We start from the raw sequence: 15,530 nt of genomic DNA, 5'->3' as shown, positions 1-15,530 counted from the left end.
TTGGTTATTATGGATCTTATCTTTACACCACGTTGATCACTGATATTTTTTTAATTGATGGATTGTAGTTATATTCAACCTACTAGTTGTATCCATTAGATATGTGGTGTTTTTTTTTTCCTTTTTTTTTGCTTGTAATTCAGTGCTAAATCTTCAAAAGAGTTGGTGAGTGGTGGTTGAGAACTAAGATTGGATCTTAGCAAAACTATACCTTATTCAGTCCATTGATATCTTTTGTATTTCTATGTATTTCTTGAACACTTTATGCATCACAGGGTTAAACCAGTAGGTCGACTTTAACTAAAATAATGATATCTAATCCTATTAAAATTCTTAAACTAATTCCTTATCTAATCGCAAAATTAGATTTAATATTCCTGTGAGACAGCGTACCGCATTATTTTCACCCCGTACCCATTCAGATGAGAGAAGTGCCTGTGTTGCGGCTGAAAGAGGACTGTCGTTGTGTCCTCCATAGCCTTCAATGCTCACGTGGTTACCTCCCAATTTGTACCCGTCACTGTTGCTGTGTATTGATTGCCGTGTCTCCTGTTGCGAATGTCACTACTGTATATGGGCCCAGATGCCCTCGCTCGGGACCCCTCCGTTCACGACGTACACCATATAGTAGCCAGGTGGCGCCAGAATGGCCGACGCCGGCGCCACCGCCACCACCTCAGACGTGCCACACTCGGTCTCCAGCACTAGCAGCCTCTGGTTCATCGAGAACGAGTGCGTCGCGAAGGATGGTGCAACCATCGTCACTCTGATGCCACCCTCGCTCACCACTCCCACCGAGAACTGCAAGCTGAATCGTCCACCATAGGTCAACTGGATTGGAGATGGCGGCGTGAGGATCTGTGGACGTAATCTCGAGTTCTCTGAGCTCAGGTAGGACGGAGAGAATGCCTCCATGCTGAGCTCCGTGGGGTACTCCACTCCGGAGAAGTTGTACTTGACGTGGGGATTGCTGCCGCCGACAAGCACCCGGCCGTCGCGCAGCAGTACCGCGGTCGAGTGGTAGAGGCGCGGCGTCGTGGAGCCGCTCTGGACGTCGAAGCGGGCGCCAGCTGCGCCATCTGGGCGGTAGACGACGGGGGTCAGGACCGGGTCGTGGCCGAGCTCCCACCCCGCGGTCCCGGCGGCCGCGCCGTTGATTAGGAGGACGTCGCCGTCGGGGAGCAGCACCATGTCGCCCATCACCCTGGGCACGGGCATCGCCTCCATGTTCCACGACGGGGCCGCGTCTGTGATCTTGATCCTCCCGCATGAGTCCAGCGCTCGGAGGAAGCGTTTCTTCTGCAACGCCTGGGAGTACGACCCCGCCGGTGCACCGCCGCAGATTAGCACTTCGGCCTCTGTCGGCGACGGCTTCAGCGGCAGCAGCACCGACGAGCCCGAGCTCGGGTAGTTCCTGGGCTCTCCACCGGGCATTTTTGGGTATGTCCTCACCACCGTGTTCTTGGAGTAGTCGAGCAGGATCGCGCGGTTGTTGGCGAAGATGAAGAGGTTGCCGTCGATGCTGAGGTGGACGAAAGGGTAGAGGTTGTCCTCCACGTCGTCTCTTGTGTCTTGGAGAAAGCGTAATGCGATGGTGCTCATGTCGGAAGGATCGGGTTTGGGGTAGAACTCGTAGTTGAACTGGCGTCGGCCTCCGATGACCACCGCGCGGCCGTCAGGGAGGACTTGGTTGGTGGCGTACCACCGGCGGACGGCAAGCGCCTGGGCGGTCTCGACCCAGTCGCAGCTGCCGTCGTCGCAAGGGCGGAAGGTACGTGCGGCACGCTCGCCATCGTTGAACCCGCCGGTCTGGACCAGGGTGCCGTCGGGGGCGACGGAGCCGGAGGAGCACCAGGTGTCGGTCAAGATCATGAGCGGTCGGAAGGCGTTGGCGACCACGTCGTACTCGGCGGAGTGGGCGGTGCAGTCGACGGGGAGAGCCTTGTCGTTGGGGTCGTTGCGGCACCTGCCGTCCGGGAGAGAGAGGTTGGAGGGGCCGAAGTCGGTGCGGTCGAAGACGACAACACGGTCGTTGTGCAGGAGCTGCATGTGCATCGCAGACACCCCGATGCTGTGTTGCAGGAGCTTCCATTCCCCTCCACCAGCTACAGCATTCACCACAACCAGGAGGAGGATAAGGAAGAAGAAGAAGAAGGGGAAAGGAACGTGACGCGGGAGCGATCTCATCTTATAACTGGATTCTGCACACAGGTTTGTCAACATGCGACCTGTGATCCTTGCCTCAGCTGTCACCTGTCCTTTTATAGTGCTTGCAGGGTGTGAGCAGGAAACGAAGCCATAAGCGTCCACATGAGGGGAGCAGATGGAACAAGTTACCACGATCGGAAGTGGCCATGGCTGGCTCACATGGGTTGGCTTTATTCGCTTTGTCATTTCCTCCACCGATTACCATGGGCTGGTCGAAGGTATCTGCTGCGCCTCTTCTCCTTTCTACTCGGTAGTCTGTAGACATGCATCACTGTAAAGCATACGGTGAAGACACACATGCACAGAGGGTTGCTTTTGCTTTGCCTATCATGTTGGCTTCTGCTCCTCGACGCAACTGTATTAAATCCGATTACCATCTTATTTCATGCCTGCCTGTTGTGATATATGTGTATACATAGAAAGCGCGTCTTTTGTTTACTGCACATCAGAGACTAGAATGCAAAGAGAGGAGAGGTTTGGAATGTGTTGACAGTGCCTTTGGGGGTTCAAGTTGGTGAAGGAAGAAAAGCTGAAGGATAAAACCATGCATGCATGAAGAGCGGCCGTAGCTTTGGTGTTCTTTACTTGCTTTCTCTTCAAGCTTGCAACTCTTTAATTTTACTTTCTAGTTGATGGAGCAGTCGAAGAGAGAGAGAGCGAGAGAGAGAGAGAGAGAGAGAGAGAGAGAGGGGGGGGGGGAGAGAGTCCCAAGCCAAAGTTACATATGCATGGAACACGTGCATGCTTAGCGGCCGAACCTGTTTGCCGTGCGAGTGTTATTCCTCTCTGAAGACGTATTGGATACAAATGTATATATCCATCCGAAGGAAGAAGAAACAGTAGTTCCGTAGCCGCTTCAGCAATCCCCACGGCTGGCTGCAATGGCGTCGCAGAACGGCCTTGTGCCGTGGCTTGATGGGACACAGCGACGGGTTGCGGGCAAGCAAGAGGAAAGGAAAGAAAAAGGAAGACAAGGGATGAGATATACATATATATATATATATATATATATATATATATATATATATATATATATATATATATATATAGAGAGAGAGAGAGAGAGAGAGAGAGGGAGAGAGAGGAAGAAACAAGGAAAAAAACGAAAGAAGCATGTAAAGGAAAAAAAATTTGTGACACGGTTAAAGGGAAAATGTTAAGAAGAAAACAAAAAGTAGAGAGGAAAAAAGAAAAAAGAAATCAGTCGTGCACATATATTTTTGAAATTTTATATGTAATTTTTATTTCATATTTCATGCATAATTTAGGAGCAAGGAGTCTTTTGAATATTGTGTACGCATTAATGATTCTAAGAGTTTAATTAAAAAGTATATGGTTTATAATTTATAGTTTTTTTTAAATATTTTATTATTAGAAAATATTATGAAAAATACATTTCAATGCTATATTATTAAAATAATATTTGAAATTTAATTGATTTTCTTAAAAAAAAGTATGTCCCCTACACATAGGAAAAGTTATAAAGAGGGAATAGAATAATAATTATAAAATTATATTAATATAATATATAAGTGCATAAAATTAAAATAATTGGAACTAAGGAATCTGACATTGACAAGACACAAATATATTTAGTCTGAAAGTAGGATCAATTTATTATTATTTTGAATGAAATTGAATATTTTTATTATATTACTAGAATTGAAGTCGGAACACACCAAAAAAAAAAAGACGAAGAAGGTATAGTGGGCCCTCGAGACGAGCAGCCTCGCACTGTGAGGGAGATTGGGGGCGTCGAAGGTTCCGGCCATGCCGCACCACCCCACCATCCTTTTCATGTCCAACGGCGCAATCATGGCCCCTGTGATATGGCCGTAGAAGACGAGTAAAAAGGATGCATTTCCCACAGGAATATATCTACTCCCGAACGAACCTAGGAAACCAGCAAGAATGCATGGGTCCAAGCAATCAACGAGGAAGCGAGCCCAGAATGTATTGTTCTAGGAATACCGAAGCGTTGCAGGAAGTAGAGCGAATAGAGAGAGAAAGAAGGCCCAGAATTCTGCTACTAGTGAAAATTAAGAGATTCGTGATGGTCAATTGTGTGACCGTTCCCGTCGAACAAAGAAGCTGGGTGCAGAGGATCCCCTAGCCCATAGAGCCCATAGAGTCCACGAAGGCCCAACAAAGTGGCCTATATGAACTGGGCTGGGTTGGAGTTCTCGAGCCCATAATGGCCTATCGAAGACAGGAAATTGATCGTGTAAGCAATCCATGGGGCCCACGAGCTAGCTTCTTTTTTAAGGATTCATAGCCCCTTTTTACTATTTATAATCCTCACTACTATTCATAATCCCTTAAAAATAATAAATTATTATTTTATTATTTGTATCTCGAGTATTATTGATTTTATCTTTTTTTTTTCCCTCACAACCTCGCTCTCCCTATGAACGTTGTTGTCGATTGTCATCCCCTGCTCACACCAATCCTGATATGAAGACGAAGAAGAAAAAGAAGAAGAAGAAGACGGAGTATATTTTCATTCATTTATAAAAGGATAATTTAGAATTATCAAAAAATTTTAAAATGAGATTATAAATGGTATAAAAAGGATTGCAAATAGAAATATCCAATTCTAAATAGAGAATTAAAATTTTTAAATTAAAAAATATAAATGGGACACACAATTTTTTCACAATCATTATTTCTTAATTTTTCATATTCTAATGTACAATGTATCTCTGTATCTATTTTCTTAATTTTAAGTGCCATGATAAGAAATAATCTAATTTATATTATATTTAAAATAAAACAGATATGGCACTACATGCAAAACCTGCCTATATTATTCTTGTTGATTGGTTTTCTTTTGGACCACATTAACCTTTGCTTGTTGCAAGACTTGTAGGTAAAATTTTTTAGCCTCCATTGAAATATTATTATATTTTACAATATTGAGATACTCACAAGCTAAATATTGCTTCAAACGAGTGATAAATGAGCAATGCATGCTTGCACATAGGCATCACTGATTGGTACTCAATTGATGTTTTTGTTTTAGTGAATAAGGTCCTATTGGAATGTTGATATTGTTTGTACATTCATGGCTGAATTTTGAGAATCTCTTCAATGATAAATCTTAATTGAAACCTTCCTACATACATTTTAAGACATCAAGATAGACTTAGTGTTGCTTCAGATGAATTATTCCTCCACCTGATTGATGTAGTCATAAAGGACACACTAATATTGATGACAGTTCTCCTAAGCCTGCCTTATCAATCAATAGTTACTTTGGGGTACTTTTTTCTATGAAAACATATCGATTTAATAAACTATGATAATATATGATTACTGGAATAAGGACCCTAATTGAGTCCAAACATAGCAAAATTAGCAATAATAGACTTAAGTTAGAGTCATTAGACTAATATTCATAATTAGAAAGAAACCTAATCATCAACTCACAATTCATACGTAAGAAAGAAAGCTGCTCATGGACAGTTTTGAAGGCAAGTACCACAACAATTTGTGTTCCAACTTTGGTAAACATCATCTTTAACATTCTTTTGAGAAAAAAGGGACAAGATGTTTTCCCAATTTGTAGCTTGACGAAGCACACTCCATGGTCCGCTTAGAACCAATTAACTGTAGTTACAACATGCTGTATGGATATCGACAACCTATCCTAACCATAATACCTACTCGAAGGGAAAACCATCAACTACCAACCCAAAGCCCAAAGGTATCTTTGCTGGTAGAACTGAAAGATAAGTTTCGCTGCTTTTCAGATCCAAACTTAAATTGCAGGGTGGTAGTGTCCGTCAAAGTCGGGCTTGAAATGGATCCGAAGGAGAAAACAAGGCCGTTGTCCGCTCTAGGTGAGCTAAAGGTAAACGATGGAATGGTATCTTCAGTGTTGCTAAGCATTCTGCAAACTGCTGGCGATGAGGTCATGGTAGGCGTTGGTGGTGCTTGGGAAGGAGCATTTATCGGAGTGGAAACAGGAAATGTGAACGCGAAGCCTTCAGAAGTTTTCTCCATGGCCCTGCAAGTATAGTAGGAAATTAGGTCCTATATACAAACTACAAACAGAAGAACATGGCAAGCACTACACTGTATTTTTTACTAACCTCAATATGCTCTGATTGGTGCTATTCGGAGTAATGGATGGTCTCTTATCATGATTATTGTCCATTATTAGCCTGGTTGTAGCCTACAAGTTGAAAATGATAAATTAGTAAATGTCAGTACGCCAACAAATGTCTTATACAGGTTTGAAAACATTCTGACATACTAGTACTTGCATCAGCTACATCCGACTCTTCACGCATAACATAATTCACTAAAAATAATACAAGATAAAATAATTCATATCCAATCCAGTAGAAGTAAAAGCAAATCAGTGCATCGTTCAAACATTTTGGAAAATAGAGTGAGTATTGGGCATATCAAAAATATTTACAGGCACTATACCAACACTAGTGAAAAGGATGAAGAACTATAATGGAACAGTTTTGATTTCTATAGATGAATAAAAGGACCTGCAGTAAGTGATATGTCCAGTTTTTGTAGCACATAGATTGAAACTAAGATGAGAATTTCCAAAAAATAATTCGACCGCTTCTTTAGATGAATTGTTTTAGCATCATAAGAAAGCCTGAAGTCAGATTCATGAAGCCATGTTGTAAAAAGCAACAGCAACACTCTCACGCTTCATGGTTAACAATAAAATATCTGCAAAGAAATCTTATTCTTCAGAAACACATATTATAGGTAAAACCATGGTCCTACTGAAGATTGATAGATCCCACATACATAGCATGATATAGGTAGGAGAAATAAAACATAAAAATGCAGCAAAAAACAATCATGATATTGACATCCTGCCACATATGAGCAGACTGCATATGTTGTCACATCCTGCATATGCAGTCATCAGATATAACAAGCAGTACATGGCCAAGGTTAGGCAGTCAAGTCCCTGCCTACACAACCAGAGCTTGGAGATTGGGGATTTGTTAATACATACAAATGTGAAAAACAAGCACCCTGCATGAGGCAAGTGCACCCAACAGTTCTAAATTCTGGAGCTTCTAAAAGGATGACTTTTAGAATTAGTCAAAATGCATCTAAATATTCAGTAGAAACTTCCATGGGAGATTGCTGCATGCAGAAACTTCAACTTAAATTTCAAGATTAAGAACTGACTCAATCCTAAAAAATCAATTTCAATGAACTGTGGAGCACGAATATCCATCTTGAACTTTAATTCTAATATTTCAGATTATAGGAAAGGAAACTTGCCAGAGTTTACCATCATTTTTTATTCACAGATATTATTTCACAAAAACAAATAAGACACTTTTTTCCCCGTACCATCCTTGAAAATTTTCACAAGCAGGCATGGGCCTACCTCACCTGTAAACCATTTCCTGCTGATTGTCAAATGTGACAAACAACATCAAGTAACCAATCACCGACTCATTGCAGATTTCTTAGGCTTCTCATGTTTATATCAGGAGAGATAAAAACTTCTGAGTTAATTTAATGTATTCTGTTAAAACGTTAATATCACAAACAAGTAATTCAGCATAGACTTTTAAGATACCAAACAGTTAAACTCATATAATCTGTTGAAGCTTAGGCAGAAAAACAAATTCAACAAATCAAGAATTGAACTAAGGAAAGAAATGATACCTCTTCTGCTGCAGCAGTATCCATACTGAGTGAGTTTGGCTTGTCATCAGCAATGATACTCACATCAGTTCTCTTCTCACGCCCATCCATAGCTAAACAAGCAGAGTTCAAGAAATCTTTGGTCCCTGTTTTTTCCAGCTTCAACTGTACCATTTTCTCTTTGGGCGAAGGAACTGTTCTATCAAGGTGTTCTAATATTTTCCGAGCCATTTGACTGGATTTTGGATGAACAGATGAAGGACCAATATTGTATTTGGAACCTTCAGCAGTCTGGAAGTTCAAGCTAGATGCCAATGAATCTTTCTCAGATGTCATCCCCAAAGGGGATGGCAAGTTCTTATCATTTGAAGTTGCTGATGACATTAAGCGAAAATTAGAAAGATTTGAAGTGCCAAATTCTTTGGAAGGTGTTGATTCATTATACTTCTCGGGAACCTGACAAATGAACAGACTGACGGAAATGAATCATCAAATATCCATCACATTTTAGAAAACAAAAAAAAGGAAACATAAGAAAATTTGAAAGTGCAATACATGAATCTGAAACATGAGTTTTATGGCAATCCTGCAGTTAGCAAGTTCATTTTAGCTTCCAGTGCAACAAAAACTCATTCTCGATGCTCCGATAACAAAATTCACGTGTGTGTGGAAACTCTTCGTAGTGCTCATTCCAAACACAGAATAAGGGATCAATATACTTATGTTTTTGTGATGCTTCCACAAAGATACAGCTGGCTAGCTTCTGGGTGCGCTTTGAAGTTCCTTGATGTTCGACCTCTCTTTCAAAAAACTAGTTCAAATAGTTTGAAAAATTAGAGATATTGAGTGGTCAACATATTTTGGTAATTTGAGATATAGCATCAAGTCCATGGGAAAAAAGTTGTTTTACTGTTGTTCCATACTTCCATGTATTTTCCCAACAAGAATAATATATGTGCATCCAGAAAAGAAGAGCCAAACCTAATAACAAAACACCAAGTGATCCATCCGGTGAAGAAATTTCCATGCAATAAAATTCTGAACATTGTAGCTTTTACTTATTTATAAAAAATCATGGTGTTTTTACCTATCTAATTTCTCTTCTTAGAAAATTTAACCATCACTTTTTATAGTTCAAGGTTCTTTACAATATTTGCTCTTAAATGTTTCAAAATTCATATTGAAGCCAGACTGTTCAACACCAGATTCTTGTTTTTGCAGTTACAGTTACAGGGAGCCCACACCCTTAAATTGACACATCAAACCTAGTGATAAAGAATAGATCAACATGTACTGTTCAAATTCATGAGATATATACATAGATAACTTGGCTCTGAAGAGGGTCCATATCCCTTTGGCTTCCTTAACTAATATATCTTCTGCCAAATGACAATTCGATATTTTGGTTTCTTTTTGTTTGTAGGTGCAGGAAAGATATAGCAGTTTAACTACCAGTAAACAAAACATAGGAAAAGAATATCTTTGTTTAGATATATTTTCTATCCAAAAGGAGGTAAATCTCAAACAATTATCTCTATTTGGGTCAGAAATAGCATATTACCATTACACCACCAAAAGTAGTAGATCTTTTCCACCTAGACAATGGAACAATTTGTGGACTCTGATCACCAGCTTGAAACTGTTAAAAGAAGTCAGAATTGGAGATATATACCTTAGAAACCTATACTGGTGAATTTGACACATACGTATATACATAGAGAGATTTAGAAGTCAGAGACCTTCGATCTTGAGAAAATTGAACCATAGTAAGGAGTCCTTTGAAATTTGTATGGCTCAACCTTTGTCCTATGAGTTTGAGGAGTACGATAACGATAACTGCTCTCCACAAATGCTCCTGGCCAACATATAGGCAACTTTACATCTGATGAGTAGGACATGTCTGATGCAGACGCACAATTGTCAAACGTTGCTTTCTCAAGCTCTAATATTCCATCATGAGAGTTGTGGTTAGATTCATTTGCTAGAGCTTCCATGTAGGCTTTGGCAATTTCAACTGGTGAAGAACCAACATCATGTGCCTATTCAATGAAAGCAAATAAGTAAAACATCAGAACAATGATCAGTAATCTGAATGTGGAAATAAATTCTGCAATACCATCAAATGGCTAACATTACTGTACAGTTTGATATCTTACTACTCTCATTTCAGAAGCTTCCCGAGGCTTTGGTGTTATCCGCTGCTCAGGCAGCACAGCAGACTGTGCAGATTTCCTTGGAGCCTTTAGGTTCAATGTGCCATCAGCTTTTGTAACAAAACCTGCAGCTGGTCGATCATCATGGGAAAGATCTCTAGTCCTTGACAACAGTAACTTCACTAAACAGTTGGACTGCTCTCTGCACAGGAACAAGAGGTTTAACATGCTAATCACCTTGACTATATTGTATGCACCAACAATTGCCAACCAGGTACTGATCATAGATTCCAAGTTAAGATTAATTAGAATACATGAGACGAACAAATTCTGTCTGGTAATAGATTTTCCGGTGGCAGGATTTTTAAAAAGTGAACAGACTGCTTTAGATGAGTGTTTCCAATACTGTAATACAAGATCTGATGCTTGCTGTATTCTCACATCTGATCTGAAAATTCTGATGCAGACTAAATAAGGCAACCTTCAGATAAGGAATTAACATTCTAAGCATTAGAATAACAATTACATCCACCCAGCTGCTATAAAACATGTTTGCTCCACAATAAGAGAGCTTTCAAATGGCAGCAACAAGTGTTTATTAATTGGGAGAAAACCAAATTTAGGGCACACTGGCACAGTACATATAATCAATTCAACAAAAAAAGAATCTTTTAGATTACCATAAGATAAGCATCAAACGCAAACTACTACAACTACTGACTTGCACCTTCCACATGAGACATTTATACAGGAAAAAGGACGACTATAGAAGAACCCCTAAATGGAGCTTCTCTAGTTATGGTAGAGTGTTTATGGTCTACATCCATTGTTCATAGGCTCATAGAACCCATATCCACTATGGTACCTAATTCCTCCATGTTCAAACCTTGCCAAGTGGCCCTTTTCGGTAAGCTGGGCTGGCCAACAGCCCTACATGGATGGGAGCATCTTTCATCACCTTTTCCCGCTACAGATAGGGGTCAGGTACCTTTCTGGATCAGAAAAGGTTGGTAAACTAACAGCCCCCCTGATCAGCTCACGGTATAAGCGGAAAGAATTGGAGCCAAGCCTTCTTCCCTTGTTCAGCTAGGATTGAACGCCTGTCTGCTTGGCAATATAGTTAACTTTTTCCTGTTCAAAACAGGGTCATGTGACCTTATTAGATGCTGTATGGGCCTCAACAGCTTTGCAGGGCTACACTTGGACCTGGTCTAAAACTGGCGGGACTTATGATGCTGTTGTTGTTGATGCTCTGCTATCTCCTAAACGAATCACATTGTAACCAAGCTTGTGTTCCTGAGATCTCTTACAACCTATCTTTGAATAAAACCAAAGTCTATAATCTTAAACTAATACCGATTTTGGTAATATACCTGATCAGAATGCTTTGGTGTATCGAGTGGTATACTAACCTGTATTGGTCAATTAAATCCGAAAAGAATAAAAAATTTTGTCCAGCATTGGACAATAATAAAAATATTACCTGGAACCAGTAAATATTGATCGATATGGTGCGTGAAACCTTGGCTAAAACATAAGGAAATGTTGTTTGGTTAACTATAATAAAATTGATCCTTATTGGAGTGTGGAGACACATCACACAACTAAGGCCATGGTTCACTTCTTAGTTTTCACTATGTAGTTTGCTGAAAAAATATACGAACAATTGTTTTTCACTTCTGGAACCAACAACACAATGAAACACAGTTGTGAAGTACCGTATTTACTTGCCTAGAAAATGTTTTCTGCTTAAGCCACTGTTCAACTTCAGCAATCCCACCACTATCACACACATTTCTGGCTTCATCGCCTGAAAGCTGATGGACCTCTGGATCACCAAAAGGCTGGGATTTTTCAGCAAAAACACCTCGATCCTTTGCCTGTAGTACTTGGTTCTGTACGTTTGCACCCAAAGTAAGAAGGTATAAAATCGAAAAAACAAAATTGCGAGTATGGAAAAAGAGCTTCTAACAGCATGCTGCTCTTGTAAGGGTAAAGAAAAGGCTCAACTTCCACATAATGCAGAACACAAAGATCCAGTAGTTACAAACATTACTATTAAATATTACTTAAATATGAGTTCTGGACTCTGATAATTTCGTCCTTCATCTAAATGCATGATAGATTGGAAACCAATTATCTACAAGCAACGATTATTGTTTTGGCTGATGGTAAACCAGTTTTATCGTATCAATAATGATACTAATTATCTCTTTTCCTACGTGCCTTTTAACTTTTTTTTCTGCCTGCATACAATGTTGCTCTTATGCTTTTTGATTTATCATATGGTCATTTATACTCATCAGCCATAAGACCTCTTCAGCAACTTAATTGTAATTTCTTATTGGCACAAGATTCTCAAAATAGGCTTCAAAATAATCTAAAAAAATATCTTATAAAAACCACCTATTGTTTTCTTTTGAACTTTCTTAATTTCAATTATTCATTAGTTATTTTCATTTTTAACGAATCTCGACTCTCTTTAATATTTACCATATTAAGGCCAATATGCATCCATAACTTGCAAATATGTTATCTACTTTTCAAGACTTCGACGTGATTGGTAAGCACAGCGAAGAACTGTGTGACTTAGGGAGGGCAACAGATGTGTGAATTGGCTAGCTTCAAGCGCTAGGTCTAATCACGCCTTTTTTGTTTGGACAGGGGAATTTGTCTCCGCTTTTTACATTTTTTGAGTGCTGACCTCCAGATCACTGGGTGTACCCGCCGTCTTTTGAGTTAATATAGCTCTATTTTTGTTTTTTTTTTTTAAACTAGCATATACAATCAAAATCAGAATAGCTAAATAGTATTTTTCTTGCAAAAGCATGTACATAAAGAAGATAAAAAGGAGAAGGAGAAAGAACCTTACATCAGGAGAGGAAACCCTACCAGCATCATCTTGCCTGGTTCCTGTGGAACATTTGAAACTCAAAGGAATCACTTAATTAAGGCCTTTGAATGTACAACGCTGAGAATTAAAATTTCCATTTATGTTACAAACTAATCAAATCCAAAATGCACAGAATCCACGATATAATTTTTCCAACTAACATTGTTTCAGAAGATAAGGAAGGAATCACCAGATGTTGAAGAAATCAAATTTGCAAACAAAAAGAAATTAATTAAAAAAGAGAGAGAAGCCCAGGTAAAGAAAGTTGCTCCAGATATAAATTTATCCAAGTTTTCTTATGTCCCTATCATGTTCTGTAAATGTTCAGGAATCCAAAAATACAGATAAAAAAGGTTGATATCCCATAGTTCAGAGTTCTACAAATTGAGTGGAACACCTAATACAATTACTAAATGATACCTCACGGCAACCGTGGCTTATAACAAGCACCAAACGAACCTATAAGAATATTGTCGTTTGTGTCATCGTGAAAACAGCTAAGGCATTTAATAATACAAGGAGGCCAAACCCCTAAATCGTGGACAAGCTTGCCGGCAGAATCTTCTCTTTTACTTGGTAGCTTTGCATAAACGCCTAATGCATAAAGCAAAAAAGAGCGAGGATAATATAGGGCCCTAAAACCCTAGATCGCAAGAAGACAATGTGGAACGCCAAGGCATCGCGCAGAGACATGCAGCGCAACCAAGAAGCCTAAAAAAGAATTAATGGAGGAAGGAAGAGAGGAATCACACCGGGGAAGGATTCGGAGAGCGGGGGGTAGTCTTGATTGGAGGCGGCGGACGGGGAGGGGGAGAAGAGGGAAGGGATTATCGTAGAAGCAGGCCGAACGAGGATCTTGGAGACCCAGCCGTCCCCCTCCCGCCGCTCCTTCCCCCCAGCAGCCGGCGGGCGATCGTACGGCGTTGGCGGCGCCCTCAGCCGGAACGGTCGCCGAGTCATCTTCCCTCCAGCGCCGGCTCGCGCCTCCTCCTTCTTCTGCTCCTCATCTTCTTCTCCTTCTCTCCTCTCCATCGCGCCCGCGATCGAGCCCTACGACGCCCTCTCTGTCCACGCGACCCCTCCTAATATCCGCCGCGGCGATCGATTGAGGCGGTTGGCTTGCGATCCACCGACGGAGCGATGGAAACAAGCCCTTCGCTTCCGTTCGTCGCTCCGTCCTCTCTTGGCTGCTCTCGGCTTTCCTCCAGTGGCACCGAAGCGGAGCTGGTCCCTCGTGGCCGACTCGTCGTTTCAAGCTGAGTCGAACCGGATCGAACTCGCGACCGAACCCAAACTCGCCTCGCGTTACGAACAATTTCCCCAAAAAAAAAAAAAAAGGAAATCTCAGATTAATGCCTGCCGACATCAATATAAAATTTAAAATTATATTGATGTCAATTCGATCGGTCCCAATGGGTCGAGTCTAACTCGGCCGTGATCGATCCACGTCATTTTCACGGGTCGACTCATCACAGCCCAGAAATATACGGGCTGCGATAGACTGGGCTTATGGAATTCTGAGGCCATTAGGCCATCTCGGTAGGAGACATGCATGTCTTCTCCCCCCCCCCACCCCCGACTGATTCAAATCGATAGCTTCGTAATGACACCTTTTGCACGGCTGTCAGCATCAAAAGTGACGTGAGGATTGGGGCAGCCGTTTTGGCCATCAATCGGAAAGGTTTGGGTGGGACGTCCAAAGAGTAGACCATCGATTTGATCCAGTGGATTGCTACGACTCCATTAAATACGCGGCATCGTACGACCTACTTCGAGTGGCACGTTGATAGCTTCGTGGTGGGGGCGATCACAATGGTGGAATTTTGTGATGATGCTTTTGGTGATCGATGGCTAGGATTTGTTTACGATTGCTTGATTGATGGCTGGAATCAACATAAGATAGTTATCTTTTTGGGATCATTTGATGGGATTGTGTTGACTTGTTGTCTCCGTGCCGAAGGAATTTTATTTGCTTTCCCAACGTTTTGCTTAGATTAGTGGTAAAGCGCATCACATAGAGATTTGATCGAGTAGAATGTACCATTGGAAGGCAAGACAAGTGGCAATGTAGCTTATTTGAATGGGCCATGAAACCTCAACTACTGCAAAGAAAGCTATTTTGATCTCCACGACGTTCCAACCAAAGGCATAAACAAATCAATCACTATTAATGCCAACGTGACTGTTCTCTCAGCAGTCACCGATGCACCAATCAGCTAATAATTATATTATATATATATATATTAGTTTCTCTTATATTTTATGTTACTGTAGAATATCTATTAGAGTTCATGAAACTAATTTCCCAATTGATTAAACTAAGACTACGTGCATTAATCATTCTTTGGTTTCGTTTTGTTTTGGTGAAAATATTTATATATGGATCTACTATTTTCTATGTTTGTATTTATTTTCTATTTTATGATTTATATTTACTCGTATATATGCTATATTTATCGTAATAAAAAAACAAATTAACTTATATAAATATGGGTGGTTAATTGACGTAATCTTATATTTACATCTAAAAATATTATTATTGGGATATGAATGTCACAAAAATATTTAGTAAAAAGTATCTTATAACTATAACTCGTAAATTTTAATTTAAGATTTATTAAGTTTATAAAAAGTAT

The 15,530-nt window shown here is 40.5% G+C and overlaps 2 protein-coding genes across 2 annotated transcripts; both read right to left on the bottom strand.

The window, feature by feature from the left end:
* Positions 1 to 76: 76 nt before the first annotated feature.
* On the bottom strand, positions 77 to 2,586 carry LOC103991308 (aldehyde oxidase GLOX-like). The gene has a single exon (XM_009410716.3). It carries the CDS (start codon positions 2,392 to 2,394, stop codon positions 565 to 567), a length of 1,830 nt encoding a protein of 609 aa, XP_009408991.3. The 5' UTR covers positions 2,395 to 2,586; the 3' UTR covers positions 77 to 564.
* Positions 2,587 to 5,628: 3,042 nt separating this feature from the next.
* On the bottom strand, positions 5,629 to 14,187 carry LOC103991800 (uncharacterized). Its single transcript, XM_065160949.1, has 9 exons — positions 13,647 to 14,187; positions 12,874 to 12,914; positions 11,729 to 11,896; positions 10,005 to 10,199; positions 9,588 to 9,887; positions 9,410 to 9,487; positions 7,870 to 8,304; positions 6,303 to 6,385; positions 5,629 to 6,217 (listed from the first exon to the last, which is right to left on the bottom strand). The coding sequence occupies exons 1-9, from the start codon at positions 13,924 to 13,926 to the stop codon at positions 5,890 to 5,892; spliced, it is 1,908 nt and encodes a 635-aa protein (XP_065017021.1). The 5' UTR covers positions 13,927 to 14,187; the 3' UTR covers positions 5,629 to 5,889.
* Positions 14,188 to 15,530: the final 1,343 nt, after the last annotated feature.

The sequence above is a fragment of the Musa acuminata genome, chromosome BXJ3-7 (assembly GCF_036884655.1).
Source record: "Musa acuminata AAA Group cultivar baxijiao chromosome BXJ3-7, Cavendish_Baxijiao_AAA, whole genome shotgun sequence".
Lineage (NCBI taxonomy): Eukaryota > Viridiplantae > Streptophyta > Magnoliopsida > Zingiberales > Musaceae > Musa > Musa acuminata.
This window is presented reverse-complemented; position numbering and strand designations above follow the sequence as displayed.